Consider the following 21591-nt stretch of genomic DNA (forward strand, 5'->3'; position numbering starts at 1 on the left):
CGCAGTCAAATGACTGAAACAAGTAAAAGAGTATTAAAATGAATTGTAAAATAAACAGATTCTAAAGAGTGTGATATAAATTACAGATCAAAGAACGTAGGTTAAATATAAAGATAAATCAAAATTTAGATGGTGATATTAAGTTAGACCAATAAATCTCTGCTATTATAAGATGTTTTTTCTTTAAGATTCTTTATTTGGAATAAATCTGTATCACGTTCACAAATTAAAATGAGTTACGGACATTTTGGTAAGAAATTCTCATAAAAGAGAAAAACCTGAAAGAAAAGAAAATATTTATTTACTGCTGAAACTATCTGTGGTTTAGAAACCAAAATCAATAGCTGTTGATGTATAAAATAAATATTTTTAAAATTTAATGCAACAGCATTTATTATAGAAAAATGATAGATTTTTTTTTTTTTTTGTATAAAAGCCTATTTTTTGTTAACATATCAATCGCCATTGATTTTTTTTTTGTTGCTGTTTTTAAATCACATAATTTATGCAGTGAATAAATATTTTCCCATTTAAAAAATATAGTTATAGAACTTGCCATTGTCACTAAGTTTAAGGAATTCTTTTCTTTACTTTACTCATTATTTTAGACAAATTCACATGTTTAACTCTTTTAGTATATGAACCTACCAAAGTCCTTTCTCATATTTCTTATACAAACTTCTTGATTTAACGTGACCTACATTGAAACCTTCGGGGCTATTGTAGAAGACACTTACCCAGGGTACTGAACCAGTAAACATCTGATTTCGAAACAAGCTTCTTAACCACAAAACTGTGCCTGCTTGAATTCTGATGGCGTGAGTCTTAACTAGTCCAAAATTTATTGAGAACTAACTAGACTGAATTCAAACTGTGAAACCAAGATTGAAATACTTATTCATGTTTAGCCAAATTTAAATTCGCCACCCTCTTGACCTAAGCGCAAATAATCAGTGTACAAAGGAATGCTGTAGGATCTATAAAACATTAAGTAACAACATTTTAAATTAATTAGATATACAAAAGTAATTAGCTGTTAGAGCATCCATAAAACGAAGTCTAGAGACTGCTCAAGTGGTTTATTAAATGTAGTTAATAGTACCTGTTACCTAGGTGATGTAATTAGCAGTGATGGGTGGCTAGAAGATGAAAATAAAATTGTCAGAACTTAGGAAAATGTGGGGGAAATAATTGCCTCTTAGACATATTTTATATTTCTTATATTACTTTATACAGTTTACATAATCTTTTTTCCTTGTAAAGAGAGGAATTCTTTGTTGTGAACAACAAAGAATTTCTTTTTTTGAATGCAAAGAAGATGCTGAAAAAGCAATCGCCTCTGTTAGCAACAAATCATTTCTGTCTTTACATGAAAATCAGGTTTTATATAACATTTTTTTGAAATGTAATGCTTGCTGCGTAGGAGGAGTGAGACATGAACAGTATATGAGGTAGATCTGTGGAGACTAGAGAAGATGAGTTGAGACATGTAATGCTAACCGGCATGAAAGTTTGAGCGTTTGTGAACTGAGAGAGAGCAGTTGTGCTGTAAAATAATCAGACTGTGGCCATGGACAGAAGCAGGAGAAAGAGGAACATATAGGAATTGAGACTAAAGAGGAGAAGAAAGGAAAAAAGGAAAAAACTGAAACTAAGATATATATATATATATATATATATATCTAGTAGTACCCCACCCCCTTGCAAACACACCAGCCCCTGTGGGGTCAAGCAGTGGGGTGGGAGCAAAGACAAATACAAAGACACCCACACAAACACGCACACACACATCATTTCATCATCTGACATGTAGCACATGGTGCACCTGTGCAAGCAGTGTTGATTTGATGGAGAGATTGAGTTTATGTGTACACAAACATTTGACCACTATTAACGAATCCTCTGTGTGGTTGTTTGGCAAGAAATTGCCGAACCCTCATACATCGTCTAATGACAGGAGAGTCCATGGTATATATATATATATATATATATATATATATATATATACAATAGGCTTCTTTCAGTGACCGTCTACCAAATCCACTCGCAAGATTTTGGTTGGCCTAAGGCCATAGTAGCAGACACTTGCCCAAGGTGCCACACAATAGGACTGAACTCAGAACTATGTGTTTAGGAAGCAAACTTCTTACCACACAACCACACCTACACAAGCAGAAAGTATCAATAATTATTATCTTTTGAATTAATAATTAATATCTTTTTAAATCTCTTATTTATTATGCAAACCTATTTACACCAGATAACTCAGTATTCGAAGGATGATTCTGTCAACATCTACATTCTTTCTGGAACCTGGAAAGATCTTTTGGTGCCGGTTTTTAAAACATAACAATGTTTGGAATACATTACAATTTGCCAAGTGTAAACCTCCTCAAGGAATGTGAAGACACAGGCGGGAAAGCAGAGCATTTTCTATTCAAAGTCAGATGTAGAGGATTTGTTGGACAAAGTGTGAGGCAACTGTTGTTATCATTAGGCCTAACTTATTATAAATTAAATACCACCATGACTGATGTCCAAACTACAGTGGAAAAGGCTAGCCACTGGATTTGGTTAAAAAGAGACAATGAGCAATGGCTAGAAGAATACTGAGCTTTATTTGATAACCCATTGATCTAGCAAGCGGGGCCTCATATCAGTGAGTGGGGTGGCCAGTGCACATTGATGCCATCGAGAGGTAGGCCACAAAACGGTGCACATTCTCTCCTGATGACCCCATACACTTGCTGGCTTCCTAGGCGGCGAGCTGGCAGAAACGTTAGCACGCCAGGCAAAATGCTTAGCAGTATTTTGTCTGCTGTTATGTTCTGAGTTCAAATTCCGCCGAGGTCGACTTTACCTTTCATCCTTTCGGGGCGATTAAATAAGTACCAGTTACACACTGGGGTTGATATAATCGACTTTATCTGTTTGTCTGTCCTTGTTTGTCCCCTCTGCGTGTAGCCCCTTGTGGAGCTTTTGACTGGTAGCACTTGCATGTGCAAATTGTTTGCAAAACATGTCAAATGTTAAAAACAAGATTATAATTGTTGTGACCTTTGCCCCTCTGAGAAAATGAATGTACTTTTTTTTATAAGGGTTCAATGTTGTCTTTGATATTTATAAAAAAAGAGGGGATAGTTTCATGATTGGATCACCTTTGGTCATAAGTTTACTTGATCTGCAACAATCTAGAGCTGAACAACATCAACAACAGCGACAACAACCATGACCACTTTATCAGTTTTACTATGTTAGTATAGCTGTGTGAGGAAATGTATTGTGAATTTCTATATAACCAGAGAAGTCACATGGCTACTACCACCCCCTTGTAGTTAAGGTACTAATTAAGTTGTTAATGAGATTTTGTTAGTTAAATTGAATTTTGTAACAAAAGAAGATGATATTCGTCAAAAGCCATTTGAAAGTTCCTTTACCCGTTAGAATGCTTTTAAAAACAAAGAAAAAGATTGAAATTAAATTTAATGATTGTAGAGAAATCTTGACACGTTTCTATTATGGTGAAAATTCTCATTACTATTTTCATTCTCAAATGCTCAACATGTGGTAAACATGTGGTAAAGCTTCTGTGAGTCTCCTTCATTTTTCATTTGAGGATAGCCTAATGGTAGAGTTCCAGCTGAAAATAACTTGATATTGTATCATCCTGGGTAACTAGAGAGAGAGAGAGTGACACACACACACACACACACACACACACACACACACGTATATTTAGAGGTACCCCAGGATGGCACAATATCAAGTTCTTTTTTTCATATATATATATATGAGAGTGTGTATACCCTGGATTTGGGTAAAAGAAAATGCTGGGGAATCAGTTAATGATGATTTTATTCAGCATATTCTCCTCCCAGATTCACACTCTTATTGCAGTAGTAGTTCTTCAGTTTTTCTAAGCCCTGCGAAAGAACTCAGAAGTTTGGGCCTCCAACCAGGATTTTTTGCAATACCCTTAAAGCCAAGAAGTTCTCAGCACCCTGTGTGTGTGTGTGTGTGTGTGTGTGTGTGTGTGTGTGCATACACATACAAACACACATCATATTTTGAGAAAATTTAACAAATCAATTGTCGAATGAATGAAACCTTACTGAAGCAGTCTTAATTAATTAAAAGCACTTTAATTATTATCCATCATCTATAATCAATACCATTCAGCTAACACTTTGTATATATCCACTATAATTCCAAGAGCTGGGATTTTGAGCTGCTACCACACATTATATTCTGTGTTCAGTCTACAGATGTCCAGATACAATGTTACTGAGTATTAATTGAAATGACTTCTTAGATAAACTGATTTAAATACATTGAGCTGCCAATGAAGAATCTTTCCCTTCTCCCCCACCACTCAACAACACCTCTATCACTACCATAAATGTCTATCATCTGTTTTCCTAATTTATTGGTTGAAATGGCCTGGCTCTTCATCAGTTATGTCGATGAGAGTTCCATTTGATTCAATCAGCTGAACAGGCTGCTTGTGGAATTAACATACCAGTAGCTGCACACTCCACAGACATGCATACCCTTAACAAAGTTAGAAAGGAAGTTCAACATGACACAGAATGTGACAAGGCTGGCCCCTTTGAATTACTGGTACAACTCATTTTTACCAACCAAATGGACTGGAGCAATGTGAAATAAAGTATCTTGCTCGAGGACACAGTGCCCTGGCAGGAAGTGAACCCACGACCTTATCATTGTGAGCTGAATACACTAATCACTAAGCCACATGCCTTCTGGTTCATTTGTTTACTTAATAACTTACTTGTCTACCAAACGCTAGTGCAACTGTCCTACCAAATCACTGATTTATCTGTCTTCTAAATTACTACTGTATGTGTGTGTGTGTATATATATATATATATATATATATATATACACACACACAAGTGTGTGTATGTAAGTATATATATATATATATATATATATATATATATACATACACACACAGAAGTGTGTGTGTATGTATGTATATATATATGTGTGTGTGTGTAGTTAGATCTGTTGCATTAATTAAATACATGGTTTTTCTTGCAGCTGAAGAAATTGTTTCAACTGGTCCTCCATCACTTCAAGAGAAGCTGCGTCAAAGAGCCATTCAAGAACTTATTTCTACAGAAGAATCATATATGCAAGATATGTCTATTGTGGATCAGGTAAATTATTTTGACATTGCTTTGTGTCACCTGGTTGAACTCTACACAACCTGGTTCTTGGACACCTTTTTTCATGGTAGGTTGGGCATGTACCCCATGCAAAATAAAACATCTCCACCTGTTCCCTAAAAGTGTTTTTTTGGCTGACAGGCTTAGCATACTGCCTGGTGTAACATAAGAAATTAAACATTTTAAAAATCCAGTATGTGCAACTGAGGAGGTATTAAATTAATATAGCCATCAGTGTATCATACTTAAATGGGATACATAGACAGCTATTTTGATTTAATTCTGCTTCAGTTGCATATACTAGGTTTTTATTCAGCCAGGCGGCTATTTTCAACATCAGTGAATGCTGTATTCACTGTTTCCTATATCAGAGCCATCTAATTCTCATGTAAGCATGTAACTGATTGCAGGCACATATCATTTCACCCCCAAAAGGCTGAAATGCATCTGGTATTCCTGCTGGCTGCTGTAATCATTTTTCATCTCCTTCTGATATTTATTGTTTTTAACACAACACCTCCATAAGAGATATTATCTCAGGATGAATACCACAGTAATTAGCCTATCAATTGTTCATTCACATTTAGTATGGTACATAGATGGCTATTTTAGAAGCTAGTTATTTTCTATGCCAGATTCAGGGTCTTACCTCTGCAAATATAGTCTAGTTCAAATGTTACAAACTTTTTCTTGTTTGTATTTTGATTCTTTTTATTTTGTATTTTATTTCCATTCATTTCAACAGAGTATCTTAATAATATATAAAAGTGACTTTATATATGAAAGCATTTGAATAAAATTGCATCAAACGTGAACAGCTCAAGGAAGATGTTCATAAGAGTCTTGATGTGAAGTCGCCTGATTATGTTGGTGCACAGCCTAATTTAACATGTATCAAGTGTAGGAATATCTAAGGCAAGCCTTAGGAGCCATCAGAGAAGCCACACAGAGAGGAAAATTGTTAACTATGCATTATACAGAATCTCTAATTGCAGAGAATATAGGAAATAATGTATATCAGGAGGCAGACTGAAATGTTATATTAAGATTCTCCTCAACAATTCTGTAACATCTACTTGCAGGAGGTGCTCATCATTGCTACATCAATAGACAAGAGCGTAAATTTCAAGCAGGACTAAAAAGCTACATCCATGCTGCTCATAAATAACCCTTTTACATTTAAACCAACCATATCCAGCCCAAATATTTTCCCTGTTTTATGTCCAAACTGATCAGATTTGGTTAGGAGTGGCTGTGTGGTAAGTAACTTGCTTACCAACCACATGGTTCTGGGTTCAGTTCCACTGCGTGGCACTTTGTGCAAGTGTCTTCTACTATGCCTCAGGCCAACCAATGCCTTGTGAGTGAATTTGGTAGACGGAAACTGAAAGAAGCCCGTCGTATATATGTATGTATATGTATATATATGTGTGTGTGTCTGTGTTTGTCCCCCCACCATCGCTTGACAACCGATGCTGGTGTGTTTATGTCCCCATAACTTAGTGGTTTGGCAAAAAGAGACCAATAGAATAAGTACTAGGCTTACAAAGAATAAGTCCTGGGGTCGATTTGCTCGACTAAAGGTGGTGCTCCAGCATGGCTGCAGTCAAATGACTGAAACAAGTAAAAAGAAAAAGAAAGAAAATCATCTAAATTTTGAAGCTAATAGATAATGTATTGCTATCATCCTCATCATCGACTTTCAATCTCCGTTTTCAATGCTGGCATGGGTTGGATGGCTTGAAACGAACTGGTAAAGCCAGGATCCACACCAGGTTCCATAGTCTGTTTTGGCTTGGTTTCTATGGCTGTATGCCCTTCCTGATGCTAACCATTCCACCGAATGTACTAAGTGCTTTTTACATGACACCAACACCAGTGATTTTCATGTGGCGTCAGCACCCACACCAATACTTTTTTATGTGGCACCTTCATTAATTCAAAACACTGGGAATAAATAAACATTTCATTTGGCAAAATAATCTGAATGCTTAGGATTTAAATAAACAATCAAGCAAAGACATTACTTGAAATTGAGTTCCAGTCATCATGTAATGTATATATGTAGGTATATATGTATACATATGTGTATACATGTTCCTAGCTTTAGGCCACAGTTTTGCACATATGTAGTTGGAATTTTGCAGAAGCAAATCTTTTGAAGGAGAAAGCCCTAGATTATGAGGCACTGTTGAAAGGTTCGTAGCTTTGGGTAAAAGAAAATACAGGAGGATCAAGTTAATTATGATTTTATTCAACATATTCCCCTCTACAGCAGCAGTCCTTCTGCTTTTCTAACCTTGTAAATGAACTTGGAAGGTTGGGTCTCCAACCAAGCTTTTCGTGATACCCTTAAAGCCAGGAACTTTTCAGCACCCCTTCATATGTGACTTTTAGGTTCTATGTTTGTTTGTTTGTTTGTATATTCTTATGACGCATCATTTGAGCTATCTTTGGAATTCCTTAGGTTGCAACAATTCTGAGTGAATCAACATTGTGAATTCATGTGATTGTATCTATTTTAGGTGTTAATAAACTCAGGCAAGGCTGGGTAAACTAAATTGCTACTGCTGCCATTTGCTAGTGAGTATAATAAATTGGTAGCATGTACCATGCTTTCAGTAAGTGTTGTTGTAGGCGTTTAAGTAGTTGTGACCAGATGTAGAAGCCCTCCCTCTCAACCTTCCAACCCTTGACCTACCAGAACATTCAACATGTGACAAGTGTGTGTGTGTGTGTGTGTGTGTGATTGTGCACAGGAGGGGAGAGGATGAGGAAGAGGGTTGTAATTCAGCTGGTACTCACTTTCAGTTGAACAGACTGGAGCAAATTGAAGCGAAACACCTCGCTCAAGGATGCAGTATGCTGCCCAGTCCAGGAATTGATCCCGTGTCCTTATGATTGTGAGCATTTCTCCTTAACCTCCAGGCCAAGTGCCTTCATTGGCAAAGTTAGGTATGACTAGTTTTATATACACCAGCCCATCCATCCATTTTTTCCGTTTACTATACCTGAGAGGGTCATGGGATAGAGTCCCCAAACACCTCCTCCATGGGTCCTATCATCATCATCATCATCATCATCATCATCATTTAACATCCATTTTTCATGCTGGCTTAGGTTGCCCCGGTTCCAGTTGTCCGTTTTGACATGATTTTTACTGTTGGATGCTCTTCCTAACGCCAACCACTTTACAGAATTTTTTGTATTCCCTGTTTAACAGGATTATCCAATTTTCAAAATCATTCCTGCTGCTAGTGTTTGCAAGTTCCAAGTTCATTCACAAGGCGTTGGTCAGCCTTCCTCACACTTGCCCAAGGGACTGAAACCAAAACCACATGGCTGCAAAGCAAGCTTCTTAACCACATGGCCATGTTCATTTTACTTCCAAGACAGACGTATGTGATTTGAGAGTAATTAACCTGCTATTTCTAGACAGTCAGTTGGCCATGTAGAGGCACCCTTGTTAATGGTGGTGATGGTATGGATGGCGATGTTGTAGTTCAACTTCCATGTCAGCTTATATTGAGCAGGGCTATGGTCAAAACCATTCCAGATGTGACCATCCAGCATTTTTGTTTTGTATCTCCAGGATTGTGTTTTGCACTGATCAATATGTTATTCCTTGTTTAAAATGGTAGGGTATGATATGAGAACGATTTAGCTGTTGTTTCTGGCAGGTTGAACGACCACATTGAAGTTCGCTCTTTTAATTCTGGTTATGATATTTGTGTTGGTGATAGAATTCTTTAATTGAGTTGGTGAAGATAATGACAGTGGTGGTGGTTGTAGTAGTAGTGGTAGTGGTGGAGGTGGTAGTAGTAGTGGTGGAGGTAGTAGTAGTAGTGGTGGAGGTGGTAGTTGTAGTAGTAGTAGTAGTGGTAGAGGTGGTATTTGTAGTAGTAGTAGTGGTGGAGGTGGTAGATGTAATAGTAGTAGTAGTTGTGGTGGAGGGGGTAGTTTTAGTAGAATGGTTGTGCTAAAGATGGTGGGAGCAGTGGCAACTGTGGTGATGACAATTATGATGATGATGCTAGTAGTGAACAGAATGATGATCACATCATGACAATGACAGCTATGATGATGACGATGATGATGATGATGATGATGATGAAGGGGATGATAGTAATATCAATGATGTTGATGAAAATGCAAATGACAATGAATGAAAAGAAGACATGGTGGTAGCCGGTGGTGATGGCGATGATGACGACGATGGTGATGATGATGATGATGATGATGATGATGATGATGGCGAGTGGTGGTAATGTTGACACGATGACCTCACGGATTGACAAAGCAAATTTCTTGCCGAAGCAGTCTCCTACAGATGTTCTTATCTGATTGCACAAGTTATTTCCAAAGTGACAGCAGCAGCAGCAGCAGCAACAACAACAACAACAACAACAACAACAACAACAACAACAACAACAACAGCAGCAGCAGCAACAATAACATTGCCTTTCATCTGCAACAACAGTCGTAAACAAAAACTACTAGAAGTAACTGCAGTGGTTACAACAACAACAACACAAACGCCGCCACCACTAACAACAACAACAACAACAACAATAACAGCAATAGAAATGTAATTGCATTTATGTAAAATTCTGAGTCTGTGCTCCCAGCAATCATCTCTATCCAGAATTATCTCGTAATCTAATTGTGTCATCACGGTCTCCATGCTCATAACCATCATCATCATCATCAGCATCATGAATGTCATCATCATCATCATCATTATCATCATCATCCTTCTAATCATCATCATAATTATCATGATCACATCATCGTCATCATCATCGTCGTCATTGTAATTGTCATCATGACCGTCACTATTACTGTCTTTGTCCCTTCGTATCATCATCATTGTGTCGTCGTCGTCAACACCACCACTGTTGTATTCATCACAGCTCCTATCAACAGTGTCATCATCATCATCATCTTCATTATCATCATCATCATAATTATCATGATCACATTATCATCATCGTAATATTAATCCTCATGATCACTGTCATGGTGGTGACGATCCCCCTCCTCTGCTCTTCTCCATCTTCATTACTATAACATATCATTGCCATCACCACCACCACCACCACCACCATCATCATCATCATCATCATCACCTTCCTTATCATTTTCTTTTCTACATCTAGCCCGCTTTTCCAGGACACTCAGAAATAGTTGGTTCTCTTCCAAAGTAATCACTCCATTTTGCCCCTATTATCCTCATTACTCTCATCATTACTATTATTACTGCTACCACCACCACCACCACCACCACCACCACCACCACCACCACCACCATCATCATTACCACCATGGCCACCACCATCATAGCAGGATTAGGTGGTTGTGTTTTTATTTCTTTCTGGAAGATATCGGCTGTGGTCAGACGCGGGAGAAAGGTTTAAAAAGAATATCCAATACATGCTTTAATGTTCCCTCCATATTACTGGCCCCATCACAACCACAAAATATCACTTCTATGTCCCTGATCCCATCACAACCTCAAAATGTCCCCTCCATATCACTGGCCCCATGACAACCACAAAATATCACTTCTATGTCCCTGATCCCATCACAACCTCAAAACGTCCCCTCCATGTCATTGGCCCCATCACAACCACAAAATATCACCTCTATATCCCTGATCCCATTCAGAACCAGAAAAATGCCACCTGCATGTTCGTAACCCCATCAAACATCTCTGAACATCACCTCTGGCTCATGAGTTAATCTCAACCACTGAATGTCAAAAATGTCTCCTCTCTTACCACAGTCTTACCAATGTCAAAAATGTCTCCTCTCTTACCGCAAGCTTTCAAGGTTCAAACTAAGAAAAATCAATGTATTTTGCAGTTTGTCACATTGTATCAAATTGTTTGTAGGCATGGGTGTAGCTCTGTGGTTAAGAAGTTTGCTTCCCAACCACATGGTTTCAAGTGGCACTTTGGGCAAGTGTTTTCTACTAAAGTCCCAGGCTGACCAAAACCTTGTGAATGGATTTGGTAGGCAGAAACTGAAATATATATGTGTGTGTGTGTGTGTGTGAGGAGACACAAACATACACACTGAGTGTGTGTAGTTTGTGTCTCCTTGTCTTGACATTCTGCAATTGTTGTAAATGAGTGTGACTGTTATACAAGTGGTGTAATTTGTTTCCAGTATTCTGTGAGAGCATGCCTGGACATAGAGGAAATACTACCTTGCTTCAAAACAGATAAAGGTTGGCAACTGGAAAGGCATCTGACTTGAAAAAAATTTGACTCAACAAACTGTGTCCAACCAATGCAAGCATAGGAAAGTGGACATTAGAATGATGTTGGTGATAATGATGATGATGATGACGACGACGATGATGATGATGATGATGATGATGGTAAGGATTTCTAATGGTTAATTACGCTTTCTTTTTTGTGCCGTTTCAGGTCTTTCGTAAACCACTTAAAGAAAACGGTGTCCTTAGTGATGAAGAAGATAAAATATTGTTTGTAAATTGGCAGGACTTAATCATTTGTAACACCAAACTAATAACGTAAGTACTTAATACTAATTTTACCTTATTATTTCATAGGCCAACAAATTAGCTTCTGTGTGGTTGCTCAATCTGCAAAAGATAGCAGCCAAATCTCCCTCAAATCACTCTCCATTGTCTTAAAATTAGGAGGGACTTTTTAGAAAAAATATTCCTATAGAATTTACAAGGAAAACTTCAGAAAAATGTCAAATATAAGTTTGCTTTTGACAACATTATGAGGTTTGGTAATGAAATAAATATTTTGAATTAAGAAAAAAATAATCATTCGTCAGTTAGAGCTGTGTGGTTAAGGAGTTTGCTTCCCAACTACATAGTTTTGGGTTCAAGTCTCACTGCGTGGCACCTGGGGCCTTGTGTGTGGATTTGGCAGATGGAGACTAAAAGAAACTTTCCATGTATGTACGTGCATGTGTGCATGTGCACGTGTGTGCATGCATACATATTGTCATCATCATCATTATTTAACATCTGCCTTCATGCTGGCAGGGGTCGGATGGTTTGACTAGAACTGGTAAAGGTTTGCTTAAGGATGTTGGGCAAAACACCCATGTTTCCAAAGGTGAATTATTCAAACCCCAAAGAATTCCTCTCAGCACATGGCTATGATGCTCCCCTACTACTTCTGCTCATGATCAGAGATGCACATATCGTCAGCCACTAAGGGACATGCTCAACTAGTTAAGGTCAAGCAACTGACAAGCAAATCTGTGGTATTAAGCAAAATATTTGCTGTAGCCCATCTTTTATACCAAGCTTGTATTTTAACAACACAAGAGAAATAACAAAATGATAGCTGGAAATACTATCCCAAAATATTATAAGACTAGAGTTAAACAACCAAATAATAAACTTATTTATGGACCAGTGTCTCTGTTTCTATCAATTCCTCCCTCCTTCACCTTTGTAAAATATGAGCTAATCTGTACTCTGAATCACGAAGACTCATTGAAACATGGATTATCTCTGGATTATAAGTATCCAAGAGAAATTGGAATGTGTCATGTGATGACGGTGATGGTGAAGAAGAAGATGATGACAACGATGATGATGGTGGTGGTGGTGGTGGTGGTTGTGGTGGTGGTGGTTGTGGTGGTTGTGGTGGTGGCTGTGGTGGAATGTGTTGTTGGAATGCAAAACATGATGGTGTTAATGGAATAAGTCATGTGATGGTGATGTAATGTGTCATGTGATATTGTAATGAGTTATGCAATGATGGTGTTATTGAGTAAAAGAAAGGACAACACAGGGAGGTTGATGATGATGATGATGATGATGATGATGATGACAATAATATCATGATAATAACAGATAATAACGACCAGTCGCAGATTCCCAGAGCACCATTGTAGAAGAGAGGTAGCATAGCTTTGGGACAAGTAGGGACCTGGCTCTGAGTGAAAGGGAAAGAGGGAGCTCTATAGACCCCCACTATTTAAGGGGACATCAGTGTCAGTAATGATGAAAACGAAAATAATTGTGACATGACCCATAAGTGATAATGATGATGACGACTACGACGATGATGATGATGATGAGGGGGAGGAGGAGGAGAACTAGTACTGATCTGCTGTAGATGCAGGGTCGCTGAACTGACATCATCACTTTGGCATCTACCTTTCCATTCTGGCATGGAACAGGTGGAATTTGTTGAGGCAGATTTTCTTCAGCGGGATGCTCTTCCTGTCACCAACCCTTACCCGTTTCCAAGCAAGTTGACATTTTCCCCCAGGGCCAGACATGTTTCTGTGGAAGATTTGGAAACGAACGACACTGCTTGTATGACAGTGACACTTGTTTACAACTATCATGTGATGCCAAGGCAAAGAGACAAACCTACTCAAGCACACACACACACACACACACACACACACACACACACACACACACACACACACAAACACGTCTTAGGAATTCAGATTGGAAATTGATGTTGCTACCAAACTGATACCATCATGTGACCTGCATTGGCCACCTTGGACTCACCTCGTTTGGTTCTACAGTGAGGCCATCATACAAGGTTGGCGGGGGTTGGGATGGGGGTCAACTTTATTCTTAGAGATGAGAGGTCGCAAAAGATAGGTAAAATTATGAAAGCAGGGGCCCAGTGATCTTATTAACGAAGTCTGTTTACTATGTTAATTGATGGGTTTTTGTTTTTTTCTTTTCTGTTTTAATTATCTCTTTATTCATTGGTTCAATTGTTGAAATATTTCTGATCCATTTATATTTTAAATTTTATATTTCATTTTATTTTCTTTTTAAAAAAAAAAAAAATTGTTGTTGTTTGTTTTCTGCTGTTTTTTGTTGTTGTTGTTGTTATTGTTATTGTTGCTACTGCCGTTGTAATTATTGTTGTTGTCATGTAATAAAAAAAAAATAATAATAATAAAAAAACAAAAAAACAAAAACAACAAAACAAACTGTCTCTTCTTCCTTTACAGTGCAATGAGAGTGCGAAAGACTTGTGGGAAGAGTAAATCCATTCAAACAATAGGAGACATCCTGTGTGAAAATGTTAGTATTGATTATTGTTGTTGCCGTCATCATCATCATCTTCGTCATCATCATCATCGTCATCATCGTTGTCGCTGCCATCATCATTATTGCACGTCAGCTGCAACAACTTGATCATCATCATCATCACCATCATCATCATCATCATCATCATCACCACCGTTGCCGTCATCATTATCCTCACCACCACTACCATCACCATCACCATCATCGTCATCACAATCACCATCATTGCCGTTCACATCGTTATTGCACATCAGCTGCAACATCTTGATCATCGTCGTCGTTGTCGTCATCGTCATCGTCATCGTCGTCGTCATCTCCATTCTAATCATGGTGATGACGGCTGTCGTCGTCATTGTCATCACCAACATTATAAATGTCATTACCATTGATATCATTATTGCACATCGATATCAGCTTCATCGTCATCATCGTCATCATTACTGAACTGATCATAATTATTATTATCATCATCATCATCTTCGTCATCACCATCATAATACTGATCATCAGCAAGATGATGATAATGATGACGATGATGATTATTTATAATCATCACTATCATCATCATATAAGTTATCATTTAACTGCTTTATTGTCATCATCATCATCATCAGCTACAGCAGCAGTAGTGCAACCCCCCCCCCATCATTATCACCATCGTTGACGTCATCACAATCGTCTTTCCTGTGATAATCATAATCATTGTCATCATTACTGACACTATCCTAATTGTTTTTCAACGCTGTCATCAGTGACGTCATCTAAGTTATCTGGCTTAGCTGCATCGCTGTCATCATCAACGTCATTGTCATCACCATCACCACCATCACCATGATCATCATGAGCCTCATCATTGTCATTGCTGTCGTCATCATCATCAGCACCGTCACCATTATCATCTTCATCATCATCTCCATTGAAATCAGCGCCAGCTCCACTACCTCCACAACCACCTCCACCACCACCTCCAACACCACCACCACCACCACCATCATTGTCATCATCATCTTTACCATTATTAGTGTCATCATTAGTGACACGGTCCTCATTTCGTCAATCATCATCATATCATAATCATTATATATTTATTTATCTATCTATTTATTTATTTATCTATCTTTATTTATTTATCTATTGATTTACTTATCTATTTATTCATTTATTTGTTCATTTCCAATGGCTAAGCCAGATGATCAGTAATGCCAGTGATCCTTTCCAGGGGTTCCATGACTGGAGGAAAGAAGGTAGACTCCAGCCCTGATCTGAATGCTTGCAACGAGTTGAAGTCCATTAAGGGCAGCCAATTAAAGGGTTGGATGGTGTTATCAAACAAAGAAATAGTTTAAATTTCCATTTCAAGAACAGAAATGACCCCTTTCGTAAGCCCCAACAGAGCTTCTTTCAAATGGATTTCACTTACAAGGTTTTGGGCCATTGTATATGGTCCATAATTTTACATTCTGTAGTTTTCTTGATCTTTTGGGATTGTTTTATTTCTGCAAATAATACACAACTTGCATAAAGTGTCATTCACAATGAAATAACAATAACAATAATAATAATAATAATAATAATAATAGTTGTTTGACCTTAACCAGTTGAGCATGTCCCTTGGTCGCTGACGATATGTGCATCTCTGATCATGCACAGAAGTAGTGGGGGAGCATCATAGCCATGTGTTGAGAGGAATTCTTTGGGGTTTGAATAATTCACCTTTGGAACCATGGATGTTTTGCTCAACATCCTTAAACAAACCTTATTCAGGGACCTTTTGAGCGGGATGGGCTACTTGACCCGAAGGTCATGCACAGTTTATCTTGATAGATCACCATGTCATGCACATATGGTTGTGATGCATGTGCCTGGTGTACCCTAATCAGACGGGTAGTCATGATGGGTATAATGGGCTTCGTATATTTGTACCCCAGTGTCACTTTGATGGCATGCACTGCTCTCTCACTCAATAATAATAATAATAATAATAATCCTTTCTATGAAAGGCACAAGACCTGAAATTTTGAGGGAGGGGTGTAGTTGGTTATATTGACCTCAGTGCATAACTGGTACTTAGTTTATCAAACCCAACAGGATGAAAGTCAGCCTTGATGGTATTTGAAATTCTTTACCTCCTCCTTCCTCTTCTTCTTTTTCTCCTCTTCCTTCTCTTTCTTCTTCTTTTACGTTTCTTCCCTCTCTTCTTTTTCTTCTTCATTCTCCTTTCTTCTCTTCTTTTTCTTCTTCACCTTCTCTATCTCCTCCTTCACCTTCACTTTTTTCTCCTCCTTTTTCTCTTACACCACCACCTCCTCCTACATCACCACCACCACCTTTCCCCTCCTCCTCCTCCTCCTTGCAACTATTATTGTAACTGTGCATACGGCTATGTGTGCATGGTGTTACTGTTCTGCATTCATTTTCCCATGCTGTCTTAGATTGGATGAAGAATTTTCTGACTGCATATACTGCTGTGGTCAATCATTTTTTTTTTGTTCCACAGTTGTCTGCTCACTCTGTCAATAACCATTCACCCATGAAGATTCAGAACTATAAATTTGCAGGTCTTTCTAAGCGACACTAATATGATAAAGGAGAGAAAAAAAACAGAAACAAAAAAAAAAAAACCAACAGACCCATACAGGATGTCTGATATAAGAAATTTATTATATGAAGTCCAGAACACTGTACATCTTCATTGCTTCCCATCATGCTGTTATTCACCAAAGCATAGTCTTTTAGTTGTTGCTGCTATCATTGTTTAGCCCCAGGCCAATCCAGAATAAGCAGATTTAAGATCAAAAGTCTTCTACTTTGACCTCCCATTTCTTTTTTCTGATATGAGTCCGCCTGACTGGCTCCCATGCTGGTGGCACGTAAAAAGCACCATCTGAACATGGCTGATGCCAGTGTCCCCTGACTGGCTCCCATGCCAGTGGGACGTAAAAAGCACTATTCAAACGTGATCGATGCCAGGTCCACCTGATTGGCTCCTGTGCCAGTGGCATGTAAAAAGCACCCACTACACTCTCAGAGTGGTTGGCGTTAGGAAGGGCATCCAGCTGTAGAAACATTGCCAGATCAGATTGGAGCCTGGTGCAACAGCTGACTTTCCAGACCTCAGTCAAACCATCCAACCCATGCCAGCATGGAAAATAGATGTTAAACGATGATGATGATGACATCAAGGACTACATTGTCGACTATTTCTTCAGGCATAGTATATCTAGGACTACATTGTCTAATGTGTTTTTCATTCATAGTGATTCTAAGGTTACCAGTTCAGATTGAAGCCTGGTACAGCCTTCTGGCTTGCCAGTCCTCAGTCAAACCGTCTAACCCATACCAGCATGGAAAGCAGACGTTAAATGACAACAACAACAATGATGATGATGCTTCTAGTTTGACTCATGTAGAGTTAAAACTCTCACTCTGGCTCATGTAAAAACTCCTGCTTTAGCTCTAGTATAGACTCCTACTTTGGCTCAAGTGAAATCTCCCTCTTTGACTCATGTAGTGGTACCTGCTTTAGCTCAAGTCAAGGCACCCACCTTGGCTCATGTAAAGACTTATACTTGGCCTCTAGTCTGAGTCTCATCTCTTGGCTCAAGTGACTGCTCCTTTCTTTGGCTCATGTAGAAACTTGTACTTTACCTCTAGTAAAAACCTCCTAACTGGCCTCAAGTAAATCTCCCCATCCCATCTTGTCTCAAATAAAACCTCCCTTACTTTGTCTCTGGTAAAGACCTCCACCTTGGCTCAAATATAGGTCCTCACTGTGGCTGAAGTCAGGCCTTGACAGTGGTTCAACGGAAAATGACCTTTATGAAAGATGTGTGTTAGTTCATTTCATTTCCTTTCGCTATTGATCAGTTCAGTGTTTAAATGCATTGGAAACAGCACAGTTGTGTGTTTATGTCATATACAAAGATTAAACAAACTATTGAGGTGAGAAGATCAATAAATACAAGAATAGCAGAATAACAACTGCAAGAAGAACAACAGTGAGACAACGAAATCAATATTCCTGTAATCGGCGCTGTAGGATATAATGGATATTAGATCAGAATCACAAACAAAATCTTCAGTTTCTGTCGTTGCTGCGATAACAATAAACGGTCGTGACAATGATGATAATGACGACAAAAGTGACAATGATGACAAAAAGGATCAGTGATGACGTTGATGATGATGATGATGACAATAGTGGTGTTGATGATGATGATGATGACAATGGTGACAACATTGGTGATGATGGTGATTTTGGTGATGGTGATGACAATGATGACATTAGTGATGAGGACGATGGTGACTATGACTATGATTATTTTGATGATGATGACAATATGATGACTACAATTTGATGACTACAATATGATGATGATGATGATGACTCCAATATGAGGACAATATGATGACTACAATATGATGATGATGATGATGACTACAATATGATGACAATATGATGATGATGATGACTACAATAGCCTCGATGATGGTGATAATGATGATGACAATGTTGGTGGTGATGATGATGAAGATAACGGTGGCCGTGAGGATCGTAACAAGGACCATCATAATTTATAATACAACTATAAAGTTTCAGATTTACCATGATGATGATGATGATGAGGAGGAGGAGGACAATGGTGATGTTCAAGATAGCAGAAGTGATCAAACGAACAAAGCATCAATGACAAAAGATTCAAAGCCTGAGATTTGCTGCTGCTGCTGCTAATGATGATCAAGATGATGTGGATGATGATGATGATAACATTGGTGATGATGATGATGACATTGGTGATGATGATGATGAAGACAATGAGGGTAGCAGCAGTGACGATGGCAATGGTTAATTTCTCAGATGTGCATGATGGCTCACTCATTCGTAGCGAAAACAAAATGCAAAGTCGTAATATTGCTGGCGTCATTTAACTGAATCCTTCACTTCAGAGTGTATTGTAGACTTGGCACCAGTGCAGAAGTTTGATCAGAAATAATCTATCAATCAATCAATCAATCAATCAATCTATTTACTATGTTTGTCAATTGTACTGGCTATCAGTTTGTCTCTGTCTCTCTGTCTACCTACCTATCTATCTATCTATCTATCTATCTATTTATCTATCTATCTATCTAGCCATCTATCTATCTATCTATCCATCCATTTATCTCTCTCTTTCTTTCTCTCCCTGTCTATCTATCTATCTGTCTATCTGTCTACCAGTCTGTTTATATGTTTATCTGTTCATTTATAAATCTATCTATCAATCTATCTACTTATCAATTCGGTCTTGTCTGCATGTCTTTGTCTATCCATCAATCTATTTGTCTGTCAGTCTGTCTATTTGTCTACCTTTTTCTTTCTTTCTTTTTATTTAACTACCCCTCTACCTATCCATTCATCCATCCATTTTTCTACCTTTGTGTCCAACTATGCATATGTCTAACTATCTGTCTATCTCTACCTATGTAAACGTCTGTCTGTCTGCCTCTCACTCTTTCTCCCTCCATCCATCCATCAATCCATCCATCCATCAATCCATCCATCCATTTTTCTACCTTTGTATCCAACTATACATATGTCTAGCTATGTTTCTGTCTGTCTGTTTGTCTCTCTTCCTGCTGTTTTACAATTACCAGAAACAAAACCAAATTTATCCAATATTCTTCCTTCTATTTTCTCACTCACCTCTCACCCTCTCACTCCTTGCACCACTATCCCTCCTCCTCCTCCTCCTCCTCCTCCTCTTGTTCCTCCTCCTCCTCTTGTTCCTCCTCCTCCTCTTGTTCCTCCTCCTCCTCTTGTTCCTCCTCCTCCTCTTGTTCCTCCTCCTCCTCTTGTTCCTCCTCCTCCTCTTGTTCCTCCTCCTCCTCCTCTTATTCCTCCTTGTCTTATTCCTCCTCCTCTTATTCCTCCTCATCCCTCACCTGCATGCTCACTGCTATTGTCAGTGAAATGTCAAGTTTATTGTACCAGACAGAACAGAGTTTATTTTACATCCATCACAAAATACCACTGAGCATTATTGTGAAAAAGATGAAATTTTTAGAACATCCACTATCACCACCACTACCACCACCACTTCTATGGCAACTGCCACCACCACCACCTACACGGCCAAATACCACAACAGCTCTATGGTGACTGCTTCTGTCGACAACACCACCGTCATCATAAGCATTGATAAGAAGAAGAACAACAATAAGATTAATAGCATCCACAACCGCATCAACAACAACAACAACAACAACACCAAACTCACGAACAGCAACAATGACATCCTTAACAATAACAACAACAGTAACAACTATGAGAACACTGACAATAATAGTATTACCACCACCACCACCACCACCACTACCACCACTACCACCACTACCACCAACAACAACAACAACAATGACGACAACAAGCTAATGATTATACAACATAATTATACAATCTGCTAGAAAAAGCAGCCAAATGTCTCTCGAATCGCATCTTGTCATCTTAGCTTTAAAAAGAAGGACACATTCAGTAATGTAGTGAGTCCTGTCTATTGTGAAATAGATGGGATGTTCATGGTTGGAATGCCCTTGATTTTAAGGTTTGCTCAATCAAGGCTGACATGGCAGTAAACACTAACTGTGAAGCATTGGGGGATCCATGTGGTCGCTCAAATTGCTAGAAATAGCAGCCGACGCATTAGATAATGTGCTCCTACATCCTCCTTGGAGGTGCAATGGCCCAGTGGTTAGGGCAGCGGACTCACGGTCGTAGGATCGCAGTTTCGATTCCCAGACTGGGCGTTGTGAGTATTTATTGAGCGAAAACACCTAAAGCTCCACGAGGCTCCGGCAGGGGATGGTGGCGAACCCTGCTGTACTCTTCCACCACAACTTTCTCTCACTCTTTCTTCCTGTTTCTGTTGTACCTGTAATTCAAAGGGCCAGCCTTGTCACACTCTGTGTCACGCTGAATATCCCCGAGAACTACGTTAAGGGGTACACGTGTCTGTGGAGTACTCAGCCACTTGCACGTTAATTTCACGAGCAGGCTGTTCCGTTGATCGGATCAACTGGAACCCTCGTCGCCGTAAGCGACGGAGTGCCAACTAACATCCTCCTTACAAAGACAGGAAGGCCACAGCTGGAATGCTCTTGATATATATTGACCTGTAGCTTAGACAACACCAACAGCAGCAGCAGCAGCAGACAAAGACGCTTGCTCATCATATCATAATTTGCCATTCTAATCCAATTCTGGTGTATTATTATTAGATTGCGGCAAAGACGGTTTTAATGAAGCGGTTGTAATATGTTCAACCAAGATAATCCATTAAGATGATTAAAGTTTCA

The 21591-nt window shown here is 38.7% G+C and overlaps 1 protein-coding gene across 15 annotated transcripts in view; it reads left to right on the top strand.

Moving 5' to 3' along the window:
• Positions 1-21591, top strand: part of LOC106874748 (intersectin-1) — a 254063-nt gene that overhangs the window by 193091 nt on the left and 39381 nt on the right. For all 15 annotated transcript variants that reach the window (XM_089365718.1, XM_089365722.1, XM_089365714.1 and 12 more), the window contains 3 exons: positions 5065-5183; positions 11627-11733; positions 14178-14250. In XM_089365718.1, coding sequence (XP_089221844.1) covers positions 5065-5183; positions 11627-11733; positions 14178-14250 — 299 coding nt within the window. The remainder of the gene's footprint in view (positions 1-5064; positions 5184-11626; positions 11734-14177; positions 14251-21591) is intronic.

The sequence above is a fragment of the Octopus bimaculoides genome, chromosome 18 (assembly GCF_046866305.1).
Source record: "Octopus bimaculoides isolate indiv1 chromosome 18, ASM4686630v1, whole genome shotgun sequence".
Classification (NCBI taxonomy): Eukaryota; Metazoa; Mollusca; class Cephalopoda; order Octopoda; family Octopodidae; genus Octopus; species Octopus bimaculoides.